At 46.5% G+C, this 12626-nt stretch overlaps 1 protein-coding gene across 1 annotated transcript in view; it reads left to right on the top strand.

Annotated features, from left to right (window-relative positions):
• Positions 1–12626, top strand: part of RYR3 (ryanodine receptor 3) — a 581277-nt gene that overhangs the window by 351666 nt on the left and 216985 nt on the right. Inside the window, exons 17-19 of the mRNA XM_045815782.2 lie at positions 1529–1647; positions 8086–8219; positions 10042–10283. Coding sequence (XP_045671738.2) covers positions 1529–1647; positions 8086–8219; positions 10042–10283 — 495 coding nt within the window. The remainder of the gene's footprint in view (positions 1–1528; positions 1648–8085; positions 8220–10041; positions 10284–12626) is intronic.

The raw sequence follows: 12626 nt of genomic DNA, 5'->3' as shown, positions 1-12626 counted from the left end.
CCATCCTCTGGTACTTTTAATCCCACCCCAGCCCCCCAGCCCTGCCACCCAGTTCCTGGTCCCCTCCCTTGCTGCCTGCGCTCTTTTTCTCTGGGTGTCTAAATCCTCTCTGGACACGCTTCACCTGACTGGGTTAGAAGCAGACAGAAGGATGACCATGGGAGAGGAGGAAATGATGGTTTCGCACCGCCCGCCCCACCTCAATCACCCCTGACATCGTATCTATAACCCGTCTTGATGACTCACAGAGAATTTGAGCCTAGAGAGGTTATCACGGGTAAGTGGCTGCAGTGAGGCTCAGCAGTTGTCTTCCTCAGAGATGAGTGAACGTGACAGGTGTGGGCCCCTCTGTGGGACGCTGAAAGATTCGATGCTTTATCATTGTCTAGAGATGGCCGGAGCTTGAACAGACCAAAGGAAGGCTCTCGTAAGGACTATCCACCTACACGTATCTTTCCCCAAGCCTCTGTTAATTCTTCGGTGCCTCCTCCATGGACCAGATTACATTTCGTAGTAATTTGTGAAAGCCTCGAGAAACAGAACCAAGGGGAATTTTCTCAGTAAAACTAATAAAGATATTGGCCAGCTACTTCCCCTGTATTTCCATCATGGTGTGTTACCCTTGTAGGTGCCAGGCTGCGGGGGCACCAGCTAGCTTTTCTTCAGCCTTCACCTAATACAGAAAACCATGCAGTGTGCCAGGAAAAGGGGCAAAGACAAGTAGTCTTTAATTAGTGAGTTTATAGTTTGCTTGGTATACCAGAACATCTGAAATGAAAATAATTTCTGGGGTGGTTTCTAGAAAAATTCTCATTCAAGGAATACTCCAGATATTTTCTAAATTACTTAAAGGACCTTTAGAATTTGTAGTAAACAGGGCATTTGTTTTTTTATATATTTTAAACTAGGTATTGCTTGGCTTGACCAAATTAAGAATTCCATTTTACAGCCACTTCTCTATATTTTTTTCTTTTTTTAATTGAAGTATACCTGACATGCAGTGTTATGGTAGTTTCAGGTGTACGACATAGTGAGTCAACAATCCCATACAATACTCTGTGCTCATCAAGATACGTGCCCTCTTCATCCCCCTCTCACCCATCCCCCACCCACCTCCCCTCTGGTAACCAGCAGTTCTTTATATTTGAGTCTCTTTTTTCTTTATTTTATTTCTTAAATTCCACATAGAGAAATCATCTGGTATTTGTCTTTCTCTGACTGGTTTCACTTGCTGCTTCACTGTATTTTGACATAGAAGGGTCCGTGTTTTTGTCCAGGAAGGAGGGAGGTGCGGCCCGTGCTAAATAGAACTCCCCTCTAAATTACAGCCGAGGTAGGCCGCCGAGCTCCTGAAGTCTACTAGACATGGCCGCAGTCTTTCTTCTGGCCGGAAATATTTAACAGAGTCAAGGAACCGATAAAATTCTGTCCCCTTGGGATGGTCTTTTCATTCCTAATTTAGGTTTCTAGATGATGGTCAGTTCCGCAGCTTAGTTCATGTCCAGGTGATTTTTGTGACTTCATGCAGGTATCTTGGAAGTTTTGCACTGCATCCTGACTGAAAGCCCAGAAGCCTTAAATCTGATAGCCGAGGGACACATCAAGTCCATCATCTCCCTGTTGGATAAGCATGGGCGGAATCACAAGGTGGGTATCAGAAGGAAGAACCCAAACGGTGGTGGGCTTGACCTGGCTTTTTCCTACCCTCTGCTTCATAACTGGTGTGTTACTGAGAGCATGTGGACTAATCTCCCTCTCTTGGCTTTGATTTGAGGGGGAAAAAATTGGGGGAAACGGAGGCTCTGAAAGACCCTTCCTTGCCTAGGAGCACACTCCAAGCCAGACTGTCATACTGGGTCTTTCATGTTCTCTCTCTCTGTTTCCACTGGCTTCCAGAGCCCGTCTCATTGTCTTCAGCCCTGACCACCCAGCCGATGGAGGGAGACACTGAGCTAGGAGGGTCTGGCCAAGGCCAACTGCAGGACTGGCTCCCACCCTCGGGTCCAGGAACTCAGTAGTGGAATAGCTAACACCAAGCTGTATAAAGAAGATACACAAAAATCAGATAAAACTAGTCTAGAAAGTCTTGGCAACTGGCTTGTTAGTAAATGAAATCAGATTTTCCCTGAGTCAAACCAAGTGAAGGAAATGAATCTCATGGTGAGCAAGCAAGAGGACCGAAGCTGCCAGTCCTTCCCTTTGATACTAAACAGTATGTGACTTGGGGCCTCGGTGACCACCTCTGCCCCATGGAGATAATGCCACTTCATTTACTACTGTGGAAAGCTCCATCAATGATTTGAGATGTCTTTAAGTTCTACCTCTCTAATTGTATGGAATTATCTGTCTAAGGCAGAACAGTCTGCAAGGAAAGTCTATTAAAATGTGTTTCTTCCTGACCTTTCAATATCTGCCCTGTAGATGGGGGGTTACTGCCCTAATTATTGAGCAGGAGGGTCCTCAGGCTGAGGGGGTGTATTTCAAGAGCCGAGGACATGAGGGGCAGCAGCTGGGCTCCAGCAGAGTGGAGAAAACTCAGCTCAGTCACTGGCCCTCCTCATTTGGGGGCACTGCTCATTTGAGACTCATCTCAGGGGGTCCAGGAGAACAAGCCTCTGTGCCATCGCTTCAGTGTGTCTCCCTTAGGAAGCAAGAAGGCCATGGTCCTTGGTATTGGTGAAATTGCTTGGCAAAGAAGAGAAAGAAATATGTGGGGCCTGTAATTGTTTTCCCAAATGCGGTAAATCCAGCGTCAGACCAGCGTCTGTCGGCCCCAACATGTTCCTTCCTGCCTGCAAAGCATAATAAGAGTAATTGATAAGCACCCAGGTAACACATGGGCCGAGCCAGGGGCTACGTGCAGATGTCAGGAGGAGCCCTCTGAAGAGAAAAAAGCTGCTCTCTCGTTTCATTGCTCCTGGGTCGTCTTTATGATCATAGCACACAACGCACTTAATGAATAACCAGCTTTGTTATGGCGTCTGTGAGCCAGAAGCCACAAACCATGTAATGGATGTCACTTGGTGGCACGTGGGTGACTATTCTGCCCATTCCAAAGTGGAGAAATCGGAGGCCGAGGAAGCTGAAGGACTTTGCTACAAATCAGTACCCGCTCTGATATGTGACCCGAGGGGACTGGCAGAGCAGTCTTTCATCTTCTAGAGCCAAGGCACTGTGTGAGAAATGCCGGCCACGTTGTGAAAGTTCAGGCAGTATGTTCTCGGTACATAAAAGCCTCCTCAAGGATCTGTCCCTTCTTTGTCTTTTGGTGGATTTTTGGATGAAGGTTGGCTTGCCGTGGATTCAGGCCTTCCCTTAGAAATGATCTGAGTGGATAACGCTCATTTTCAAAGAGAAGTCTGTCTCAAATCATCACCAGGGCTATTTGTGGTAGCTTTGTAAACAACGTGAAGGGCAGACTTCCATTGTGACGTTTTCTCTTTGCTTAGAAAATGCCAAGGTGTAGTGTGTTGCTCTCCAGGCGGCTCCTTTTTCTCAAGTCCTGGGTTTTCACATGTCTCTGATCTATTCACTTAGTTTTCCGTGAAGACAGTGACTGAAAATAGGATTTTTGAACCACCGGGCACCTCCCAGCTCTTCCAGTAACAGCAACAGTAATGATGACGGTGATGATAGCAAACATTTATTTTGCATTTGACAAATGCCAGGTGCTGTCCTCTGTGTTCACAGGCATTTTCCTTTGTGCTCAGGATGACCCCGGAAAGTAGCATTCTTATTTCCACTTGACGGAGGCCAGAGCAAGGCTGGCATGTGGGCCCTGAGATGCGAAGCCCCCTGATTCATGAGGGACTAGGACCAGACTTTGGGCCTCCCACTCACGGTTTCGAATGCTTCCCGCTGTTTCTCGGACTGTGGTCCGCGGGCGTGTTCTTCAGGGTCCACATGTTCTGCGAGAATATGTTTAATTTTGTGTTCTTATTTTTATAGTTCTCTAAATACGAAACCGTGCAGTGAAGAATTCATAATTAGAAGGCATTTTTAGTCAAGTTAGCATTTCTGAGACTGGAGTTTGAACACCCCTCTGGGTCCAACCAGAGTCTTCAGGGTTGTGACGTTTTCTTTAAAAAAGGAAAAAAAAAAAGGTTTGCACATCTCATGGGTTCGATGAACCCCTTTCTGTACCATTCCAGCTGCAGTGACAGGTTGAGAACGGAGAGCGTGTGCAGAGCGGCATTGACTCTGCCTCCTCTCCTCTGAGATTTTTCCCTAGTTAGCTCTGTTCCCATCGCTCATCTACAGCGTGGTCAAATTGAGGTCCGGAAGGTTGAGGGAAAGAACCCAATCTTCGGAGTGAAAAGGACAGGAGAGCGTGTGCGGGTAACATGCCTTTCTCTCCGTGTCCTCTGCCCTGCGACCTCTTAGTGCCGAGGCTCTTGCTGACCCCTCCCATCTCCTCACTTCTTAGTGTTCCAGGACCCATTACAATTCCGTCTGCCCTTCAGTACTTCATGCAAATGCCCCTCCCTCCCTGAAGTTTCAGCTGCATGGTCTCCTCATTTCAAATCTGATGCAGCTAGCCCTCCATTACTTGCCGGCTCCACTCTGCCTTTCAGACTGTCATTATGTTTACACATAGATGTCTCTCACGGACTCCAAGTTCTTTCGAGGCAGCCACCAACTTTGCATTCCCCCCAGTGCCAAGCTCCTACGTTATACATGGCATGCACTTAATCCATGTTTGTTGAAGGTGTAATATATGAATAAAAGGAATGAATGAGTAGAGCCAGAATCCATGCCCATCTTACTATGTTAGTAGCACTGATTTTATTGTTTGGTAAAAAGAACGATTATCGAACACTGTAAGTCACCTTCTAATTTTCCCATGGACTAAGCATCTTAAAATAAAAATAAAATATGTCATTTTTACTTGCCCCCAAACCTATCTTACTGCAGATCTCCTCAGTGTTGTCACAGATAAATGTTTTGGTTTTTTTTTTTTTAATTTTTGTAAGGATTTGGAGCCACTCATGAGAAAAATATATGGTAAAATAGTATCATCATGGATCACAAGAAAGTATAAATTAGAATTGAAGGTTTGGCCTGGGTTGGGGGGAAGATAGAACACAGGTAAGCCAACCATCAACTCCCACACAGTTGCCGAGTCATCTCTGAGCTCCCAGGCAGCCAAGGCAATATAGAAGCATTTCCAGTCACCCAGTTACATCCACAGCAAGAAAAAAAAATCTGTTCCTCAGGGACTTCAAAATCCTCATTTTCAAATATAGGACTTGATTAAAAAAAAAATCACAGAATAATTACAATTAGCATTTTTATAGTATTTACATAGAATAAATACATTTTAGCACGGAGCTATTTTTATAGACAGAAGCTGAAGGACAGAATGCAGCAGCCAAATGACGTTTCCATGGATATACAATGGTTATTTATTTTTAAAGAATTCCCACATAAGCCCATGTTAACTGCAAGGGAGGCTGGGAAGTGTAGCCCCTGTGGGCTCAGGAGTAGAAAGAAATGGAGCTCGGTGAGTGCAGAGCAGCACCTGCCACAGCTGGCCACACGTCCCAGAGGTCACCAAGGTGCCCCCCTCCATCCAAAGTACACATGACCTCTCGGCTCAATGCTTGTGCATCCCCTGTGGTGGACTCACCTTGTCTACACTCCCTTCACCTTTAAAAGAACCCATTTAAGCTTTTTAAGAAAAGGAAGTTTGGCCCCATTCCCCCATTTTACCCCCCAAGAAATGCCTTCTAAAACAAAGCCCAGGGACACCTGGGTGGCTCAGTTGGTTAAGCGTCTTCCTTTGGCTCAGGTCATGATCCCAGGGTCCTGGGATCCAGCCCTGCATCCGGCTCCCTGCTCAGCGGGGAGCCTGCTTCTCCCTCTCCCTCTGCAGCTCCCCCTGCTTGTGCTCTGTCAAATAAAATCTTTTTAAAAAATTAAATGTAAAAATAAAATAAAAATAAAACAAAGCCTAGCAATGTCAGCCCCATTGCTTTATGGCATCATTTATTTATAGGTGAGACACTGTTGGTCTGGTGCTTCTCACAGAGCCTTTTTTCTCCTTGCTGTTCCTATTGTATGTGGATTAAGCTTGCTCTCCCTCTGGCTATGACAGCAAGGCTCTCGAAGCCTTCACTTTGAGGCAGGACAGATGAAAATGCGTGATAGGCTGGATGATAAGTATTTAATTTCCTGGCCATCTATGGCTCTTTTCTTAAAATGAGAAATTATCCTCTGGATTTCCAGTTCCACGGTCGATATGTTTCACAGAGCGGCAATGGTGAGAGTTCTCCGTTAAACCGCCTTTGGGATTCTTCCCTGCTTGTCCCATAAATGTGCTTTGTATTTATCTGGAACGAAATTGACATTCAGGGAGTCAGGTAGAAAATTGGTTTGTGAGAATTATGGACACTAATGCCAACAACCTGAAGCCATCCAACCCCACTAAGCACTGGGTCTCAGTGGCCACTTCGAAAGACTGAGATGTGGCTGCCACGTTCGTGCCTGTGAGTTATCGACCGCTGTTTGCACATTCCTCCCGGTAGGGGAGAGACGAGGAGCGCTGCTGGCCCAGCACAGTTTGCTCTGTCAATATAGGAGCACAAAATCGGAACGCCAGAGGATGCAGCCCAAGGAGACGGTGTGGGTAGGAGGCCGGGGACTGTTTCCACTTCCCACGTAGCTGGAAAACAAAGAGGAGCAGAAGTGGCTTGGTGGCCGGTCTCATAGTTTCAGGGCCACTTGGGCTCTTGAAGTTCTTTTTCTTTTTTTCTTTTTTTAAGATTTTATTTATTTGACAGACAGCAAGAGAGGGAATATAAGCAGGAGGAGTGGGAGAGGGAGAAGCAGGCCCCCCACTGAGCAGGGAGTCTGCTGCGGGGCTCAATCCCAGAACCCCAGGATCATGACCTGAGCCGAAGGCAGACACTCAAACACTGAGCCACCCAGGCACCCCAGGGCTCTTGAAGTTCTGTTCTCACTCTAGGGGTAGAAGGAGAGCGGGTAGAAGGTTATTGAATACCGGTTTGCGGGAATAGAAGGGTATCTTAATGAATTTTGCTGATATCACAGCCAGACACCCAAGAACTAGAATCTATCCTACTATCCTCTCCACTGACCCACAAGAGGTTCCCAAGCCTGCTATGTGACCTTGGCCAAATGGGAATCTGAGTGCTATTAAATAGCAAACATTCAATCAAGGAAATCTGAAAGATCTAACTGGCTTTATTAATTGATTCATGAATTGGGCAGCATCCCTTCTAGCCATAGAGGGGAGCTCCAAAGAGCTACAGAAAAGGAAAGTTTCTAAAGGTAGAGGAGAGGGGGAGGAAATTATTATCAAAGAATTCATTGTTTTATGCAAGGTCACCCTCTTAAGGGGAGCAGATGGGGTCTGTCAGGAAATTTCCTAGTGCTGACCAGGAAATTTTCATGTTGACTGGTTAAAGGTTACATTCCTGGGGGTTGAAACTGTTGTTAGGTTAGGTATTAAGTCTTGCCTACTGAGTTGGAATCTTAAGCTATGTCATTATGGGTCTGTAGTTTTCTTTTCAACAGTGCTTTTCATAAAGAGCTGAGTGCCTACTGATGTTAGCACGGAGGGCTGCCAAGGCTGGGTGGGAGTGCCAGCTTAGGCTCGAAGCCAGTGAAGGACCTTCTAGTGCTTGCCCTGCTCATGCAGGTCTCTACGAGGGTGTCATGCCTGGATTTCATGCTCTTGATGCCTCATCTCAGCCTAGTCCTGCCATGGCTGGGATATTAACCTAGACAGTCTGTCTTCAGAGCTCAGACTCCCACCTGTTTGAGCAGAACTGATCACAGGGAACATGCATAGTTTGGTGGGAAGGGGCTGAGATGAGGGCAGAGGGGCTGAAAGGAATCCGGCTTCATTTCCCTAAGAGGCAGCAGGCTCCAGCATGGCTCCCTGATGCCTGGTGAGGGAGGTGTGGCGGCATTGACTCTTGACTCTGGAGAGGTCCTCCCACTTGTCTCCAGCCCCCCTACTTCAGGAGGCCTGCTTCCTTCATGTGTCTTGGCAGTCAGGTCCTGCCCTCAGTGCCCTCCTGGTGGTCCTGAGGTTTGGGGGCCTGTGTCCCGTTGCAGGTTCTGGATGTGCTGTGCTCCCTCTGTCTCTGCAATGGGGTCGCAGTCAGAGCCAACCAGAATCTGATTTGTGACAACTTGCTGCCCCGGAGAAACCTGCTTCTGCAGACACGGCTGATTAATGATGTGACCAGGTAAGGCCACCACCATCACTCCAAAGTGTCCAGCTTGTTTCCAGACAGGAAAGGAAGAGGGCTAGTGCTGCCTACCCATCTTGTCCCTGGTGAGGCTGGCACGTGAGATGAGACTGGACAGATGGGTACTTTTTTAGGGCCTTGTACTCCACCCTCTTTCACAGCATTTCCACCTGAGGGCTGAAGAATCTGGCCGGAAGCGGTGTGCCACGTTGCGTGCTCTACTTTTGCGTAGGTCTTGTACCTTCTCCGTAACGTACTCATTTTAATATACCACCTTTTTTTTTCCTTAAAATCTTTTAACAGAATGGATGTCCCATGTTGATGCTGTGGTTTCTGGCATCCTCTGTCACATGGCCGTTGACCCGAGGGTTGTCTGTGAGGGCCAGGCTGGAGAGCCTGGGCTCACACACAGTCCTACCTGCCGGTCTGTAATACAGCCCCCGGGCAGTCATGTGAGCTCACCGGCCTTGCATCAGGCAGGCCCAAGGTTCTTTAGCAATTTTCTACCTAGGCCCACTCCCTAATCTACGAGGTGAGGAAAGAACTTCTCTGAAGTGCAGAGCAGATCTGAGCCATCCACACAGACTTTCTTTTGGTACCAGTCTGGTTTTCCCTTGTCCACCCAAAATGGGGCACAGCCCCCAGCCCAGAATAGTGGACATCTAAGAATAGCATTCCAACCAGAAAAACTTTGTCCTGAGCTTTTAACCATTTTACTGGATACATTAGATCCTGTAGCCCTTAACAAGGTTGGCTAAGAGTGACTTCTGTTCCCCTTTCCCCTTTAAAGCAATTTTAGGTTTAATTTTTTTTTCAGCTTTATTTGTTGAGGTATAATTGACAAAATTGTAGGATAAAGTGTAGAATGTGATGATTTAATATACATTGTGAAAGGTTTTGCCCCATAAGTTCGTTAATACATCCTTGACCTCACATATTTACCTTTTTTGTGTGTGAGAGAGCACTGAAATTCTACTCTTTTGGCAAATTTCAATTATGCAATGTAGTGTTATCAACTACAGTTACCATGTTATACATTTGATCCTCGGACCTTATGTATCTTATAACTGAAAGTCTGTACCCTTTTACTAACCTCTCTTTATCTGCCCCTCTCCACCCCCATCCTCAACCCCCGACAACCACTTGTCTGCTTTCTGTTTCTAGGAGTTTGACTTTTTTTTTTTTTTTTTTGATTCCACATATAAGTAGTTCCATGTAGTATTCGTCTTTCTCTGCTTGGCTTATTTCTGTCTGTCTGTCTTTCTCTACCTGCCTTCCTACCTACATACCAATCATTCGTTCGTTCATTCTTTCTTTCTTCCCTACCCCCCCTTTCTTTCTTTCTTGTCTGGCTTATTTCTAACAGTAATTTCTTAATGCTTTCAAGAGGCCATTTTTGTTAGTAATGCTTAGTTGAAAAAGCTGCTGCTGGGAGAATGGGAGTGCTTGGACCAATTCCCCAGGAGATGGAACTTGAGTAAGTTATTTCTTCTGCTTACAGAAAGAAACAAGGGTCTGTAGTTACGCAGGTCTACGACGTTTTCAGCATTTTTTACCCATGGTCAACACTCAGCAAATGTTGGTTGCCTTCAATGGAATAAGGAGATATTCTTTATATTTTTAAATAGAATTAATGTTGTCCTGACACCTCCCGCTAAGAACTTGATCAAGTGTTAGCGGCTCTAGGCTTTTCCTACTTTAGGATGATACAAAAAACACAAAATTGCTGTTGCCTTCAGTTCACAGCGTGTCCTGTGATCTTATTCAACGTACTCTCTTTTTCTTGGCGCTTGAGAGTCTGTCCCACGTTTCATTTCAGCATCCGGCCCAATATCTTCCTGGGAGTCGCCGAGGGCTCGGCGCAGTACAAGAAGTGGTACTTTGAGCTGATCATCGACCAGGTGGAGCCCTTCTTAACAGCCGAGCCCACACACCTGCGGGTGGGCTGGGCCTCTTCCTCAGGCTATGCTCCGTACCCTGGCGGAGGGGAAGGATGGGGAGGCAATGGTGTCGGCGATGACCTGTACTCCTATGGCTTTGACGGACTTCACCTTTGGTCAGGTGAGTACCAAAGCTCTTGCCAGAGCTTTGGCCCTTTGTCCCTTACTGAGGATGATTGAGGCTTGAATTGTTCCAGCTCCAATGATCATTTTCTGTTGAAATGATACAGACGCCAGAGTCTCAACTAAGTAGATGGTGGGAAGAGCATCAGACCTGAAATGAGACTGTCCTGCTTTGAAACCATGCCTCTAGCACTTCCAGCTGCGTGATCCAGTGTGGATTGCATAACGGCTCTCAAGTTCAGTGTCTGTATCTGTACAGTCCTTACTGCGTGGGATATTCAGGACTCTATAGTCAAACAGGGAAAGAGACTCAACATTTATTTACTGGGCAGTGAGCTACATACCTTTCGTACGTTGTTTTTCCTCACTTTGTACAGTGATCCTTTAATGTAGCCAATACTGACCTCACGTTGCATATGTGGAAACAGCACAAAGATACTTAAGGAATGTATTTGCAGTCACACCGAGAAGGATCCAGATGTGACTACAAGTCCATCGTCATGTCAGTGCAGCATGTTGCTTCATGATACACTTTATAAAATGTCTGGATTGATGCCAGACACATCATAAATGCCAGTCCCTTAAAAAAAATTCAAAGCTCCTTTTTAAAAAACACATGATGGTTTCCCCCAAGCATGTCCATGGCCTGTGCCTGGGGGAACAGCTTAGCTTCTGTCTGGATGAAAAGCGAGGACTGAGGTTTAGGCTCTCACTCAGACCCAGAGCTCTAGCTGTTCTGTTGTCCCCAGCATGTTGTATCTGTATCTTCCACAAAACTGCAGTTGGAGCCATTGTGTCCCTTACAGGAATCCCTTGTGTAAGCAACCCTCTTAGTAAAAACCCATGACACATCATCTTCCCCAAATCCAGTACGAGGGCAAAGTTGGTCTCTACGACACAAACCTGTATATTTTCTTTTGTAACTGGGAGCTACGTAACCCATCACCTTTTCCTTCCTGCCTCAGCCTTCAGCCTAAAACCATCAGCACGGATTCTGGTGGGGTTTCCTATGGTTGGTCTGTATTTTCAGTTGGTCCGTATGGTTTTTTTCAAAAGTTTTTTTGTGCTGTTGTACGTTCAGTAGAGACATTTAAAAATCTTTAGAAATGGTGTCAACTTATGTATTTACATATTTGTTTATCCTGGATCATTTGCAAGAAGAAAAAAATCTCTCTGTGCATTTTGTGTGTCCCAGGGGACAGCGTGGTACAGACAAAAGCAGGTGCAAAATGGCGGGATGATGGGTTAGAGTGAAGGGAAAGCCTTGTCTTGTTGTTATCCTCCAAACTTACCCTTCCTTGGTTCCATCTTCGGGGGCAGTGGGGGTGGATCTTCCCTTCTTGGCTTCCAGAGCCCCTGCGTCTGGCAGTGCAGTGGAAGCCTTTCGTGTAGGTTGTCAGCAGATGTCCTAAGGTTCTCAGAAAGCTGCCCCAGGGGAAATGATTTGGAAAGAAAGAGTTCTTACCCTTGCACACATCTACATCTCCTGGGTTTGGTAGGGTTGAATCTGTGAGGGAATGAGCGGAATCGACTTGAGAAAATCATTCCCCCCACTGCCTGCTGAGTGCCGCTCATCTCCTGCCATCTGGTCACCATAACCCAAGCTACAGTCCCAGGCTACACCTGGAGAGAGCGCTGCCTGGGGATTGGTTAAGGAGAGATGAAGGACACCTAGACTGTTGGATGAAGCAGATTGGACCTTGTTTCAAAGAAAAACCCTTCTCAAAGGAAAAATTTTACTCAGTCCTTCTCAGATTTTGTAGCACTGCCTGGCGCCCTTAATATATCCCTTCACAAAATTTGCAGAATGAATATGTCAATGGCACAGGAGACAGAGAATCCAGTGCATCTAGAAAAGACTACTGTTTGCATATCAGACTGTGAACATCCGTCTAGTTGTGTATCATTCCAGGGGTGTGCAGCACTCCCGCCATCCCTCTTGTCCTGTCTCCTCAGAAGACTAGGAAGCTGGATGTGCTGAGCCCGCACCAGTCACCCCTAGCGGTGGCCCTTCTGATTGGTGATAGGGGAAAGGGGCTTGGGACTCAGTGCTTCAAATGCTGATTGTGGCTCTCTGAACATTACCCACACTTAGTAATATAATGGCATATAGGTGGGGCACCTGGGTGGCTCAGTCGTTTAAGTGTCTTTCTTCAGCTCAGGTCATGATCTCAGAGTGCTGGGACCGAGCCCCACATCGGGCTCCCTGCTCAGTGGGGAGCCTGTTTCTCCCTCTCCTGCTCCCCCTGCTTGTGCACGCTCCCTCTCTCTCTCAAATGAATAAATAAAATTAAAAAATAATGCCATATAGGTGTGTTCAAAGAAGCTTACCCCCTCAGTC

Source organism: Ursus americanus, chromosome 36 (assembly GCF_024610735.1).
Source record: "Ursus americanus isolate L20-20 chromosome 36, mUrsAme1.1.p, whole genome shotgun sequence".
In the NCBI taxonomy this organism is placed as follows: Eukaryota; Metazoa; Chordata; class Mammalia; order Carnivora; family Ursidae; genus Ursus; species Ursus americanus.
Note: the sequence above shows the minus strand (reverse complement) of the source record. Positions and strands in the feature narration are given on the sequence as shown.